This window comes from Nesoenas mayeri, assembly GCF_963082525.1.
Source record: "Nesoenas mayeri genome assembly, chromosome: 20".
Classification (NCBI taxonomy): domain Eukaryota; kingdom Metazoa; phylum Chordata; class Aves; order Columbiformes; family Columbidae; genus Nesoenas; species Nesoenas mayeri.
The window spans coordinates 9,772,965-9,789,234 of NC_137569.1; the positions used below are offsets into that span (position 1 = coordinate 9,772,965).

A 16,270-nucleotide genomic window follows, 5' to 3' on the forward strand; every position below is an offset into this window, starting at 1 on the left:
AAGCACGGCTGGGCTGAAACGCCTGTTCCTCACGGGCTCCCAGCAGAGCCAGCCCAGTGCACGGGAGCTCGGCAATGAAGCAATTAACGCTCTCCAGAGGCCAATTGCCTACAGCGACATGGAAGGAATCATGGAATAGTTTGGGTTGGAAAGGACCTTCAAAGCTCATCTAGTCCAACTCCTGCTATGAGTAGGGGCATCTTCACGTAGCTCAGGTTGAGAAGACCCCATTGGTGTCAAGCTGCTTGTCTCAAGGTGACAAGATCACAGAATCCCAGAATGTCAGGGGTTGGAAGGGACCTGGAAAGCTCATCCAGTGCAATCCCCCCATGGAGCAGTTTCTTCTCATATTTAAGTGGAACCTCCTGTGTTCCAGTTTGCACCCATTGCCCCTTGTCCTGTCACTGGTTGTCACCAGAAGAGCCTGGCTCCATCCTCCTGACACTGCCCCTTTCCATATTGATCCCCAGGAATGAGTCCCCCCTCAGTGTCCTCTTGTCCAGCTCCAGAGCCCCAGCTCCCTCAGCCTTTCCTCACACGGGAGATGCTCCACTCCCTGCAGCATCTTGGTGGCTGCGCTGGACTCTCTGCAGCAGTTCCCTGTCCTGCTGGAACTGAGGGGCCACAGCTGGACACAAGATTCCAGGTGTGGTCTCCCCAGGGCAGAGCAGAGGAGCAGGAGAACCTCTCTGACCTACTGACCACCCCCTTCTAACCCACCCCAGGTACCATTGGCCTTCCCGGCCACAAGGACAAGATGCCGTCACTTTGGGGAACCTCTGCAACTTGGTGTGGATGGGTCATGGCCTAAAGCTCTTTCTTGTCATTGCCTTGGTTGGAGAAGAAACATCGAGATGATTTGTCTCCTCAAGTGCTTCAAGTGAATACACAGATTCAGCCTGTGTGAACCAACTTGGCCGCTCGCAGCAGCTGCACAAGCTGCGCCTCCAGGCTCCTGCTGAAATGCTTTGGTTTGACTGGTTTCATGGAGGCACGTGACTTGGCCATCCCAAATCGACAGGTTCGCCACACCTTCATACGGAAATAAGTTAAAAAGCTGAAACACTTTGTTTTGGAACAGATGAGATTTTTTTTTTCCTTAGCTTCTGATTCATGGGAAAAAATGCAGGAATAAAAATGTGCTGATTTGACTCAAACTGAAACGAAACCCCTACTTTTTTTTTTCTTTTGTTTTTAAACTGCAGCTGAGCTGATAAATCCCATATTTGCACAGCTGAGTGTGGGAGGCAGCGCCTGTCCTAGGGCTTGTAACCCCCATTGCCAGCCCCAGAGGTACCGACTCTGTTCCTACAGCCGTTGCATTACATTACATCTGGTGACTTTATAGAGGAAAACCTGAGCTGATCCGCTGTCCACTTTCCCGAGGGGCAAAGCAGGAGAGAACGTCATTTTGGTGATATTCTGCAACTCTCTATTTTCTCATTTTCCCTTCTGCAACACTGAAATCAAATTTACAAAGCAGTGACAAGCTACACTGAAGTACTTGTGACGGACATTTCATCCATCAGACACATTGGCAAACACAGTTTCACATTTCAAAGGCAGAAATTACTGTGTGCCTGCAAAGCACAATTTACTCCTTATGTGCAAACATGAAGAACTGCTGAGGAAAAAAAAAAACGCTTCAAATCTTTTTTACCTTCGGGAAGCAACAGCAATTACAATCAGTTACACAGCCATATTTCTTCCTCCACCCCATCCAAACCTATTCACAAAATCTCACGCCCTTGCTTAGATTGAGTTGAAAGAAAACTAATGAGATTTGTGCTTCCTAGCAAGTTAAACAGAAATTGCCCAAAAGAATAATCCTGAAATACAAAACACTGCTTCATCCCACATGTTGCAAATAGGCTTGTGTTCTAATGGCTTATTTAGAAAGAGGGACTTTTCCTAAATGACATCCTAATGATGTACGTTAAAGAACATGAGAGACAGAAGTATCTTTCACTACCAAGACTTTCAGTTTTTCCATATTTTTTAAAAAGAATTCTTACGAAAATAAAAGAATCATTTTAAGAAAGACTTTGTGCTGTTCTGCCACACTAAAGATTGAAAATTCCAACTGTTAATTTTTCTAAACGCTATTTTCCTTGCTCTTGTCTCATGAGTGCTGCTGCAAAGGGTCTCAGCGCTGCCTCAACACCTCAGTGCTTGTCAAACCCATTCCAATTCCAGATGGATGTTTGACCCCATCTACTTCTCCCTGTGTTGAATGGTGCCAGGACTTTGTGTGCCCAGGACACCGAGGTCTGTGATCTCGTGTCACGACTCATTTTGAGGGTTGCTTCACGTGATGCTTTCACGAGTCCTGCTGCTAGTCCCAGTAACACCACCACAATCTCTCCATTTCAATCTTCTCAGCTGGACCCAGGACACAATAGTCATTCTATGTGGAGATGAACTGGAGACCAAGGCAGAACGCAAGGTCCTGGCTCAGCTCATCCCCCACAAACCCACACGGTGCAAGGACCACGGTGACCCCAGTAAGCCCCTGGCTGAGCCCTCTGTGTTGCATGGGAGCACAGCCCTGCACAGAGCATCACCCAGCGACACGGTGTAGGACCTTGGGCTGACCTCAGTCTGCAAAAAACCCAGCATACTTTTATAGAATTATAGAATCATAGAATCATTTCAGTTGGACGAGACCATTAAGATCATTGAGTCCAATAATCACCTAACTCTAGCACTGCCCCATGTCCTGAGAACCTCATGTCCGTCTGTCCAGCCCTCCAGGGATGGTGACTCCAGCACTGCCCTGGGCAGCCTGTTCCAATGCCCCACAGCCCTTTGGGGAAGAAATTGTTCCCACATCCAACCTCACCCTCCCCTGGCACAACTTGAGGCCGTTTCCTCTGCTCCTGGCGCTTGTTCCTGGGGAGCAGAGCCCGACCCCCCTGGCTCCAAGCTCCTTTCAGGCAGTTCAGAGATCAGAAGGTCTCCCCTCAGCTCCTGTTCTCCAGCTGATGCCCCCAGGTCCCTCAGCCGCTCCATCACACTTGTGCTCCAGCCCCTCACCAGTTCCGTTCCCTTCTCTCCACTTGCTCCAGCACCCCAAGGGCTTTCTTGGTGCGAGAGGCCCAAAACTGACCCCAGGATTTGAGGTTTGGCCTCCCCAGTGCCCAGTGCAGGGAACACTCACTGCCCTGGGCCTGCTGGCCACACTGTGAGTTTTAACTCATTTCATTTGGAGACTGAATAATCTGAGCCAGGTTGGCACCAGCCTTCAGAACTGCAGTGATTTCAGCCCATGCCCTCTCCACTGCAGTGGCTGTTCTGGCACCAAAGGATCGCAAAGTGTTTTATGAACTACCACTCTCTGTCTGGCTCCGGCGAGCTTTGCTGCATGCCATGGACACATCTCTGACATCAAATGTCACGTCAGAGAAGCAAAGGTGGTTGAGCTCCCGCTGTGCCTCACCAGCATGCCCAGGATCACCGCTGTACCCGCATGGTCCTCGCTGCCATCCTGTGCAGCACCCACCTCCTCACAGCATCACAGTCACCCTGGGAGATTTGCACCCCTTTGTTTTCATGTGCAGGAGCTAAGTGTGACTTCAAAGGGCTTGTACTGATCCTTTTTGATGTCACCAAAGCCAGTCAAGTTGGAAATGCTTCCCTGCTGGGCTACTGCTCTGTCTCACTGTACCCATCTGGTTGGTGGATGAGGCCACAGATCCTGCGAGAGCTGACAACTGCTGCACGTAGCACTGCCCGCTGGCTCAAGGAGCTCCGGGAACAGCAGATCCAACCCTGGATGCAGCTGCCCATCCTCTCGCCTCCTCTCCAGCTCCAGTCTCTGCTCTCTGCCCTCTCCATTGTCTCCCACCCAGCACCCTCCCGCCCCGTCACACTGCAGCACAGCCAGCCCCACATCCCGCCCCGGCTGCCCCTGCTCCAAAACGGCGCAGCGCAAATCCTGGGAGCGAGCATCCTTGCACTTGCACACTTAATGAGCCTGGTCTTTGCACCTATTTCTCATCTCAGGGCCGAGGTGACCATGGTTAGACATGAGGAGGAAATTTTCTACCCTGAGGGTGGTGAGAGCCTGGCCCAGGTTGGCCAGAGAGGTGGTGGCTGAACCATCCCTGGAGACATCCCAGGCCAGGCTGGACGGGGCTCTGAGCACCCTGAGCTGGTGAAGATGTCCCTGCTCATGGCAGGGGGGGCACTGGGGAGCTGGGAAGCTCCCCTCAACACAAACTATTCTATGACTGGGCAAGGGAAACTGGGACATAAACACTGCCAGCCAGATGGAGAGGATGGCCAAGACTATTCATTTAATTCAAGGTCTCTTTGTTTAATTCCCGACATTACTGCTGTCTGCCTCCCTCACCTGGACTTGCACCCTGCTAAGTGACTTCTCGCTCTGCCAAGCCCCTGACCTCGTCCTCAGGAAGATAAATGCACTTTCTGCTAAGCAGGGGCAGGGGGACAGGGACTGGAAAATGGCACGAGCAGCGCCGGGCAGAGCAGGCGCACACGGAGCAGCTGTGGCGATGGCAGCTGCCCAGCAGCGCAGCAGGACTGGGATCTGTCTGGTACCACCGAGCAGATGCCCCGATAGCCAAAGCGAGCCCAGGAGCACTAACGTTGACGTCACATTGCTTTGAATGGCATTCAAAAAAAGGCTCGTTCGAAAGAGCCAGGTAAAACCTTCTCCGGATCACAGATTTTTTCTCCCCATCACTTTTGTAGCAGCGCTATCCTCCTGTGTCAAGTTCCCCCTGGGTCACCAACAGGCTCGTTTGTGACCACAGGCACAGTGGGATGGGGATGGGGGAGGCAAAGATATTGCTCATGGGGAGCAAGATCCACAGCTGATGCTTGACGTAGAGGTCTTGCAGCACCCCAAGCAGTGGCATTGTATTGCTGACCTCCCCCTTCACTGCTGCTGGATAAACTGAGGCACAAAATATCAGTGATCGTCAAAACATCTCAGTGAAGAACTACAAATAGATACCCAAACTCCTGCTTCTCCATATGTAGATTTAACTCCAAAACCCCATTATTTAGGGACCAAACCTATTTCTGAATGTTCCTCTATAGAGAGCACACAGATGCAGTGCAGAACAGAGGGTTTTTGCACACGATTGCACTTTGGTGAGGTGTCTGCACTGACGGAGGCAAGAAAATTGATTCAGCTTTGCTTATGGTTTGCTGTGACTTGATTAAAGCTGATGTGCTGAAAGACACAGTAAACTAAGACAATCGGGCTAAAACATTGGTCTGCACCACTTGAGGGACACAGCATCACAACCACAAAAAGGGCTCGTGCATGGCACGCAGAGCATCGTGATAACCTCCAAATCCTTAAATATTTAAAAGCATGGTAATTAAACAAGGGACTCGCAAAGCTTAATGCTGACTATGAGACACTGTCTGTGCAACCAGAGACCCAGCAGCACTCATGACAACCTCATGTCCACCCTGCTTTGCCACCACCCACACCAGCGCTCAGGTCTGTGCTGCTGGAATTCACCGGCATGCTGAGCCATTCACCTTCCAGCTCACTCTAACAACAGCTTGTCCGAACCTTTTTCAAGCCGTGCATCAGCCCCTGAGCCCAGGGCTGCTAAGGAGGCTCTGGGAAATGAAATAAAGAGTGAGCCATTTGCTCAGCGCTCAGCACCATGGATGGGATGTCTAAGGCAGCTTAAACCCGGGTCAGAGTCTGGGTTTGTGCCTATGTCTGTGCAATTAAATAAAAAGAAATGGCTTATCGGAGTAATTTTCAGCTGGGGACCAACTGCTTGACTCTCCAGAGCTGCTGTAGCTTTTGCAGAGCTGAAGTTTCCCCGGTGCCCTGATCCTGCAGCTGGGGATGGAGCCGGATGGTTGAGACGTCTCCCACCCAGTTCAAAAAAGAAGCATCATCACCTCCATTTCTCAGGTGGGGAAGACATTCCCAGGCTGCTTCAGCCAACAATCTCCACTCCCATGGCACTGCCAGCCCTGCTCAGCCCCAAAAGCCACAGAGCTGGGTGAGAAATCGATGTCTCCCTTTGCAGAGAAAGATGCTCTGGACAGATTAACTGCATCCCAAATGAGCTCACTCGGAGCTGGAGCAGCAAGAAAAGATGTGCTCAGCGTTGGTCACCTGGCTGGGTGTATAGACAACGTACAGCACACCAAAACCCCGCTGTACCCACAGCCTTCATCTCAAAAACAGACTAAATGCTGATGTCTCCCCTCCTTTGCTTCCAATTCCAGGGTCTGTGCCGTGTCCTTATGGGTCTGGGCTGCACTGACCCCACCTGGCTCTGGTCCTTCCATGCACAGCTAAAAGTCGCTGCCTAGGGAGTAAATCTACAGAGCAACAAGATAACACACAAAGATGAGACCCCCAAGTCCACACAGCAACACTTACTAGAATAGGAGTGACTTGCTAAAGCCAGGATTTTAAGGCAAGGGATTTAAGGAACTTGTAAAATTAATGATCCAGCCTAGGAGCTTGCATAAAAAATTAAAAATCCAGATGAAAATTTGTATAAACGTGTCGCAGCAAGATTTAAATGCCTTTTAAAGCATGCTTAGCCCTTGATCTGAATTTGCTCCATTGCCATGGCCCGAGGCGACGCAGGCAGTGAGTTATCAGCTCGCTCCAGCGAGAGCCACGATCGCAGGTGAACGGGCGGCGCTGGGAACGGCTGCGAGGAGCATCAGCTCAGGGAGCACCAGCCCAGGGACCATCAGCCCAGGGAGCACCAGCCCAGGGAGCCACCAGCCCAGGGAGCCATCAGCCCAGGGACCATCAGCCCAGGGACCATCAGCCCAGGGACCATCAGCTCAGGGACCATCAGCTCAGGGACCACCAGCCTAGGGACCACCAGCCCAGGGAGCCATCAGCCCAGGGACCATCAGCCCAGGGACCATCAGCCCAGGGACCATCAGCACAGGGACCATCAGCACAGGGAGCACCAGCTCAGGGAGCCACCAGCCCAGGGACCATCAGCCCAGGGAGCCATCAGCCCAGGGATCCATCAGCCCAGGGACCATCAGCCCAGGGAGCACCAGCCCAGGGAGCACCAGCCCAGGGAGCCGTCAGCCCAGAGACCGTCAGCACAGTGACCGTCAGCACAGGGAGCCATCAGACCAGGGACCATCAGACCAGGGACCATCAGCCCAGGGACCATCAGCACAGGGAGCATCAGCACAGGGAGCATCCGCCCAGGGCACCATTGGCCCATGACCATCAGTCTAGCACGGGGTCCTCAGCAGCCTCTCTGCGCTGAGAGACAAACTCAGCAGATTTGGGAGCCACATAAAGACACAGTTTTCAGTCCTCTCCTCAAAACATCTTTTTCCAGCTTGAAGAGGTTCCTCCTCCACTACAATAAGCCAGAAACCCTCAAGCCTCTGACCAAGGATATCTGAATATCCTCCGCTAATAACTCGCTTGCTCGCCAGCCAGTTCCTATAACTATGGCACCATAGCTGGAGTTCAAACAATCTCTTTAATTGTTGTCCAGATGGTGTCCCTGTAATTCTAATTTGTTGGCAGCCAATCTCACTTTATTTATACTCTCTTGCTGGAACGACTCTTTCCTCAGAGGTGATGCTGATGCCTGTTCTTGTATTTCGGGGGCAAGGAGACCAGGTAACACATCCCCCCATGGCAGAGGGGGTGTGGGATGGGGCTCAGGACCTCTGCAAGCCCTTCCCAAGGCTGCATCCTAAAAAAACCACCAAAAACATTTATCCCCCTGGCTAATCAACCTGCCAAAGAAGTGGCACCTTGTGTAGGACTTGGGCTGTAAGGCTGAGGCAGACACAGTGAATTATAACCATAAATCTCTCCCTCGGTGAATTCTCTTGAACCTGGGACAGGGAGCCACAATTTCTCCATCAGCAACTCCACTCCTCCACTGGACACGCAGCGTCTGGAGCAAATGTGCACCTTGCAATAAAATAATATTCTGCAGAATATTAATACTGTGCCAGTTTTTATGATTTTTAAATGGAGGCTGCGTCATAACTGAAACCACCGAGTCCCAAGGAAACCCACACTGTAATTAAAATACGTAACTGGAAAATTAGCAGAAGGCGCTCAGCAGAAGTGAGAGATACAGCTGCTTCTGTCCACAGAAGAATCCACATAGTGATGCCACGGTTTTATATTCAGAGACACGAAGCACTATTAAAGCCCAATACAAGACATAAATTATTCCTTTTCCAGCCATGATCACTCACAGAGGAGACACTGTGGATAAACCTCTCTTTAAAAAAGAACTCTGCGAAAGAGGAAATGAGCTTTATAGAGTTTCATCCACTTAATTAACAGGCTGCCTGCAGTGCTCACATTGAAGCGCAGTCTTGGAGACCCACGTGCAGCCATTGGAGCAGCCCAGTGTGGCCATAACCCAGCACACACTCCCCCTTGCTACATCTCCTGTCCCAGGAGAACGTCCCTGCACCTCCTTTTAGGAATAATTTCTTCCCTAGAGGGCTATGGGGCATTGGAACAGGCTGCCCAGGGCAGTGCTGGAGTCACCATCCCTGGAGGGTTGGACAGACAGAGATGAGGTTCTCAGGACATGGGGCAGTGCCAGAAGTGGGTTATGGTTGGACTCGATTTCAAGGGTCTTTTCCAGCAAAAATGATTCTGTGATTCCTTCTTCACCAGCAGGATGCTCTTTCTTCCTTATTTCTCCCTCTCTCCATTTTTCCAAGTGGTTTTTATTTTTCTTCCCATGGACAAAAAGCCGAGAGCAGCAGACTCAGCCTTGTTGCTGCTCCATGAGTCAGTCAAGTGACTAATGCCTCTGCCCGCTGGGTCTCCCCCCTCGAGCACATCGCTTCTCCAAAATACCGCTTGATCTCACCTGGGACACCAAAGATAATCAGCCTGAGCCGCTGCCAGGGCACAGCCAGCTGCCTGCCCCTTGGCCTTCTGCGCCCATCAGCGGGATTAAAATCTCTGCAAGCAAACAAGCGGACTCAGAGAAAAATCAACACCCGGAGAGAGATATGAGGAGTCGCACGGCAGCTGCGACTCTCCGGCGAGCAAAGGGAGTGTTTATCGAGCCTTTCTGATAACACAGGAGTGAACCAGGCTCTGGATCAGCCACAGCCCTCATGGCTCGTGGGGTTTCTGCTAAATAACAACCCCCAAATGGGACTGCACAGGGACTGTGCTCTGCAGCATCACGGTCCCTCCCTTCCCAGGACTTACAGTGTCCAAGGACCATCACACCAGACACGCACAAGAGGGTTAACACCCATTATTTTGGCCTTATTTTCAGAGGCAGGGCTAGGATGGCATGGCTGTGGTTGTGATGTGGGACTATTTTACCAGTGTCCCCCTACGCAGGGACCCAGTCCCAGTTCTGGTCACCTTGCCGTGCTGTTGGGACTCCAGAAACCCCTCAACACCTTCAGCCATTTCGCACCACTGGCTTTATTGGCAAACGGGAGACAACTGTTAATTTAAAATCCATATGGGGCATCACTTAACCATGACTTTTAAATTATTTCAAGAGCTGTTTCCCAGTCTAGGCTGAAGCTGCTCATGGTTGACTTTTACACATGAGCCCAGGAGTGACCCAGTTAGAGCTTCTGCGGGTGACAGAAGGGAGGTTAATGTGAAGAGGCAGAAACCAGGTAAAGCGTGTCCTGCAATGTGTTGTATAAAGGCAGAGAAGTCCCCCAGTGTGGGAAGTCCCCAGATTCCTGCCTTGATTTCTGCTGCACCCCAAGGTCCTGCAGCCAGCAGCTTTGTCCCCATTTCACATGTTGCTCTGCTGACATCTCCAGTGTATGCAGCATTTCCACTCTGAATCTCAACCTTAAGGACTGTATCAAGCTGGCCAGGTCTACAACCACAAAAAAAATGTATCATCTCCCAGCCTAGAAAAAGCCCTGTAGACACACAGACCCCACCTGGGGCAGGGACAATGCGGCCAAAGCCACCAGATGCCAATAGTTGTCCTGCTGCCATGCAGCAATGACTCCTCCTGTATGGGCACTGCTGATTTCAAAGGAATCTGGGTCAGGTAAGGATTGATCCTGATGTGTTTCCGGACAAACAGCTGCTGCTATGGGTCACAATTGGATTTTCTCTGCAAGGCACCGACTAGCATGCATTTCACAGACACTTTTTGCAAAGCCTACTTATAATGCATGTGCCTCCCTTCAGGTGATATTTGTCAGATTCCTACTATGGAAATGTTTTTACCTCCTGACAATACCCTTTAGATAGCGCCTATGGAGGTGGATGACTCAAGCTTGACATGATGATTTCCATCCACCATTTTTTATTAAAAATACTCCTAGCAGTTTGTGATGTGAAGACAGAAACTGGCTTTAAAAGGGACGTGGAAATGGCAGAGTATGCACAAACTGTGCCACAATTTTATGCCGACCAACAATAGCCAGAAAATCTATATGTAAAACAGTTCCTCCCAGCCTTAATTTACAATCTCATGCACAGAAACTGCTAAGCATATGGCAATAACATCCATCCGAGAGCACACCGTACCATGCAGTCCCTAAGAGACAGGTTATGGATGGCCTGCCACCTTCAACTTCGTCATTTACTTGATGTTACAAAGTTAAGCATCGCCTAATATAGCTTTCTGTAAGTTAATTCCCTTTGTGACGGTGACAGCTTCTAAAAACCCGCACACTACTACAGAACCGCAAATATTAATAGCAAGCGCGGCTGCTAGGAACACAGAAGCCATCAGCGGTGACCTGCCATCTCTCCAGCCTTTTTCCTCCCTGCCGGCATAGTATTTAAAGCAGGATGGAAAATAACAGAGTGGAGTTTAAGTCGACAGATGGCTGGTGCCAGTCAGAAAAGTTTTCATAGGAGACAAACAACCGGTCGGCGAAGAAGCAGAGCAGCGCCCTAAGCACGGCGCACGTTCATCAAACCCAGGCTCCTTCCCCCTCACGTTACTTGAAGCCAGAAATACATTTTCATTTCCTGATCTCAGTGTTATCCCGGAGTGTTCATCACTATTGACCGCAGGGATGTGCATGGGGAGACACCACGTTGCAGCCCTGTAGCATCCCACCCTCGCAGGAATCCTTCCCAAAGTGAACGGCATGGAGACACACAATGTTAGACACAAAGGAAAAGAAATCTGCTGGAAAAAACCCAACAGATCAGGCACTTGTCGGAGCCGTGAGCGCAAAGGCGCATTATAGAAAATTCCCACTGACTTCCTCAGATTTAAACCTTTAATAATTTCATGCATGTGACTGGAATTTCTCAATAGGCTGGAACTCCCTCAGGACTAAAATCTCATTGAAAAAGAAACCAAGGAGAATTTGGCATCTATTTCCCAGCCTGTAAGATTAAATGCAAATATGTTATTGGCATCGAGCTATCACAGCTTGATATATCCACCAAGCTCCCATACACTGACATTAACTTCTCAAGGAAGAACATTTTGTTACTCACCCTGAGATAGTTTATGCTTAAAGGCAGAAAGACTATTTCTAGTTTGGGTCTGGGCAGTGAACAGTGGTACCTTCACCAATTACCAGCTCACCTGGGCACTGATCTGCTATTAGTGACAAAACACAGTAAAATAGTGACTGCTGACCTAATATTATATGTAATTTTCAATAGCCAGGTTGTGCTCTGGTAGCTGGCACATAAAAGAGTATCTTCAGCTTCTTCTGCTGCTCTGGCCTTAGTGGACACAAATCAGTTTGGTACAACTTCTGTGTTTGCAGGTGGAAAAAAAATGGCCTGAGCTTGAGCTCTTCTGTGCTGGGCTCAGAACGGGCATAGCAAAGACGCAGAGCCCTTGAAAAGAGGTGTTTGTGAGACAAAAGGCTGGCAAGAAAATAATATATAACTAAATTCTAACGAGAAGCCTTTGCTTAACAGCCGGAGAATAAATGAATGATTAGTTGAAGAGCTCTAACCATTCTCCTGAAGGACAAGGGGGATACTCTGTGTGAGCAGAGATGAACGAACTCTGTTGCTCTCCCATTCAACAGCGCACTTAAATCGGGGCCCCGGCCACATAAAATGGGTGCAGGGCTTGCATTAGCAGTGACTCGGCCACTGCCTTCTCCAAAGACGGCTCTTCCACACCTACTTTGCTTCATTTGCTGTTAATTAACAGAGATGAGCCACAGCCTCTCGAGGGCTGGGTTCTCCATGGGGAAGGCAGGTCTGGCAGCCGCTGCTCCCACTGCAGGGCTGCTGGTGAAGGTGATGTTGACAGGGCTCAAGGAGCACCCAAAATGGCCTGGGAACACCAGGGAAGGATAGAAATGAGACTAGGCTTCCTCCTTATAGCCAGCCACAGACAATTTCCATGCAAACAGCAGGGAAACAAATCAAGGACAAGCTTCCCTCATGCAACAGGATGGCAGTGGGTTGCGGCCCCGATGTCACTTGAATCAGCTCTTGACGGCTGTCTGCAAATCTCAAGGGTGGTTTACAGCAGATGTGCTCTGATCAGGGCAGGCATAGCAGAAAAACCTTTGTTCTCTGCATTTGGAACAAACTCTGAGCTCTCATCCAGCTCTCTCCTGTCTGCTCCACCAACCCCTGCCATCCTGACTAGGGACAACAGCTAAGTGTTACCTTGAAAGATAATTTGTCATATATAGGATGCACAGATGTCAGGCCAGTTCAGTTCTCCTCACCAACTCAAATCATCAAGTGATGCTCCTGTAACCCAGGGGAAGAGCCCAGAAGGTGCCTCTGCAGTCCTTGCGTTCCCAGGCTCTTAGCTAAGCTGCACTGAAAGTGGTTTTACGCGTTGTATCTCTCACCTGAACTGTGTTCAGCACACATTCATTGGGAATCATAGAATCATTTCAGTTGGAAGATACCTGCAAGATCGAGTCCAACCCTCCAGGGCTGGTGACTCCAACACTGCCCTGGGCAGCCTGTTCCAATGCCCCACAGCCCTTTGGGGAAGAAATTGTTCCCACATCCAACCTCAACCTCCCCTGGCGCAACTTGAGGCCGTTTCCTCTGCTCCTGGCGCTTGTTCCTGGGGAGCAGAGCCCGACCCCCCTGGCTCCAAGCTCCTTTCAGGCAGTTCAGAGATCAGAAGGTCTCCCCTCAGCTCCTGTTCTCCAGCTGAACCCCCCAGGTCCCTCAGCCGCTCCATCACACTTGTGCTCCAGCGCCTCACCAGCTCCGTTCCCTTCTCTCCACTCTTTCTAGTAGGAAGAAGAGAAGCAGTTCCGAACACTCAGAAAACACTCTTTGCACTTAAGATGAGCTGATGTAAAGGTCGCAAAAGCAAATCCAAACGTTCCAAGCTGAAAAGACTTGAAAACTGAGGTCCGATTTACTAAAGCACAGGTGAAAAGGAGGAAGGTGGGCAGAAATGCTGGCCTTCTGTTTTGCCAGAACATCTCCAACCTGTCCTGGAAGGACCATTTCCACCTTGCAGCACTCCCTTGCTCGTTTCCTCATCAAGTTCTCCATCAAAACCACTGATCATGATCACAGCTTGTACCAAATGTCCACTGGGAAGCAAACCAAAAGCTTCAATGTGTTCCACAGACCTCAAAGACCAGCTGTCAGCAATATTCACTTTTGCTTATAAACGACCCTGGTGAGCCACAAATGGCCCAGAAAAGAGACCTCCCCACCAGGAACCAGACTGGGAGTCGACCTGGCCTCACATCCCGTCTGCGGGGCAGGAGGAATTAGCAGCAACCGCCTTCTAGAGAGGAAATTAAGGGATCCTACAGGCAGCAGATGTGGAAAACCTTTCTGACAGCCTTTGCCAGCCTGCATTCCCAATCGCTGACCTGGAAAAGGGAATTTTAAAGCACTTCCCAGCTTCTTAAGCCACAAGCCACCTCCACACACCTTGTTATCTCGAGACACAGGGAGAAACCTCACTTTCCAAAGGCCACAAAGCAAAAGAGAAGACTCGCTAGGAAGACAGATTGAGCTCTGCAGGTTCCTGGGAAAGGCTGAAGGCATCTCTATGAAAAGATACTAGTCTAACGTTTTCACTTGCAAACTTTTGCCCAAAAAAAGCAGCCTTAGTCCTTCAAAAGCTGCCTCATTTCTAGGCAGAAGGACAAAATCCGAGGCTAAATTCATCCTCCAGCTCTGAACACAACTGTGGTCAGGGACCTTTTCTTTGCCCCTGATCATCTGACCTGCCTTTTGTTCCTTGCCTCACGGGGAGAATAACTCCGGTTATCGCAAGACAACGCTCCAGACAAGGTGAAAATGAACTTTACCCCATTCCCAGCCCCCTTTGGAAAACCGCGAGGCCGCTGCTCACCATCCAGCTCCTCCACGGAGATGTTGGCTAGCTGCTCGCTGTCGCTGCCAGCCGAGAGGGAGCGGTTCAGGTAGTTGCCTTTGTACAACAAGCCGGCTGTTACATGGTGGAATGGCATCTTCTCCCTGTGCACAGGAGAAAAGGGAAGAGAAAGGCTTATTTTAGTCACTTGTCTTTCTTTTACTGCAGTAGTACAATAGCCTGCCTTGAAAGAGTCACTGGACTAGAGCATCCCACACCAGGGAACGCACACTGGAGTTGGGTGCATGAGTGATGGATTGCAGATTTTATTCGCTGTCTAAGACAGGAGCTAAATAAACAAATAAAAAAGCAAAAGCTTCTTCTTTATGCTGAACAAGAGATAGCAGAGATAGAACGGCAGTGCCTTAGGAAAATAAGAGTCTGGAGTCTGTAGCATTCAGATTGCAGCTTTCAGCCTAGAGATTTGTTATTTTATAATAATTATATAGTGCATAAGGGTCTACACTGACATGCAATTAAAAAGTCATAGGATCCAGCAGCTCGACTTTCAAAGCCATGCAAGGGTCTGGACCCCAAATCTCAGACCCTGCTCTGGAGCACCAAGACCCCAAAGACGGTTCAACCCCCCAGCCCAAAGCGTCTGTGCCGAGCGGGACGAGCATCGCGTTGGTGCCTCCGCCTCAGACTTCAGTGGCCCTCGCTGACTAAAGCAAACTCACATTCGAGCAGGGCCCAACAAAGAACGTTTTCATCTCACCAATATGACAGCTAAGGAAAAATACAGCTCAATGGGAGGCTGTAGCAAGGAAGTGTTTGCAAACTTAGCAGGTATAAACACCGCAGCCTAGTGAAGGGCAGCCATCTGCACAGACAAAAGTGGAAATTACTGTCAGCAGCACTTACACATTGATTTAGGATACACAAGAAAAGAGGCAAGTTTGCCAAAGTCAATTGAAATATTAAGAGGAAGATTTGTCATCCCCTTGGCTGGTTCCAATCCGCACAGCCCCATCATGGGCCTGGTGCATTTTATCCTCTACATTTCCAGCAAATATAAATCATCAGAGTCAACAGAACCACCCGGCCATCAGCCGAGGATCTGGCCAGGGTCTCCACAGGGGCTGGAAAGCGGCCAGCACGGTTTGGAACTCACCATTAATATAAACCTATATGGTGACTTTGGCAGATCCCACACCAGTGGGGGCCAGAGCCCCTTTGGAAACCATCTCCAAGGACATTCTCACTACAGCCACGCCGGGACATCGCTTTGCTTTGCCATAAAGAGATAAGTGCCACCTACTGAATCGTTCTCCAGCCAACACTACAATTACAAGGATGATCTGGCTCTTACTCAGCCATATGTTCTTACCACAGTCAATAAAACAAATAGATATATACATCTATATGTATTAATTTTGTAACAAATGCCTTTTTGCCTTACTGAGTTAGTAAAAGCTTTAATAGACTCACTAAGAGCAAAATAACCTCGAGACGCAGGAATGAGAAGAAAAGCCCTGAGGTTTCTCTTGCGCTGCTTAGCACGTACCTAGAATTTCTCTCACAGTAATTATGTAAATAAATCCTAATCGTAATTTTAAGTATTTTTATTTGGGAGCCAGTTTCTTCAGCAGCACATTAGGAACCGTAAACAAGGTTTTCTTTTTCATTAAGCATACCTGTAATTTCCCGGCACTTGCCAATGAATGTATTTCATTCTGACATATTGCTCACTCTGACATATTGCTCCGCGCTAAGATGGGAATTTTACCTCCCCATGGAGAGACACACGGGTGATGTTGCTGCTCTAGGTCTCGACAAGTGGGGACACTTCCAGCCCTTCGCACCCTCTTCATTAACTCCCAGGCCCACCATAAAACATTCAGGCAGCAACTGATCCCTGTTTTCTCTTGATAATCACACACACAATGTAAAAGCAATTACACTGGTTTTCAAACCCTTACCAAATTAAAGAGGTTTCAGTCTAACACCTGCAATGGCCCAGGTGGAGCTGTGGGGTGAGGATGCTATGAGACCATGGGTCT

At 49.6% G+C, this 16,270-nt stretch overlaps 1 protein-coding gene across 1 annotated transcript in view; it reads right to left on the minus strand.

The window, feature by feature from the left end:
• The window catches only part of CALN1 (calneuron 1), a gene marked incomplete at both ends in the record, with an annotated part of 134,104 nt that overhangs the window by 96,102 nt on the left and 21,732 nt on the right, over window positions 1-16,270 (minus strand). Inside the window, one exon of the mRNA XM_080357186.1 lies at window positions 14,247-14,367. Coding sequence (XP_080213312.1) covers window positions 14,247-14,367 — 121 coding nt within the window. The remainder of the gene's footprint in view (window positions 1-14,246; window positions 14,368-16,270) is intronic.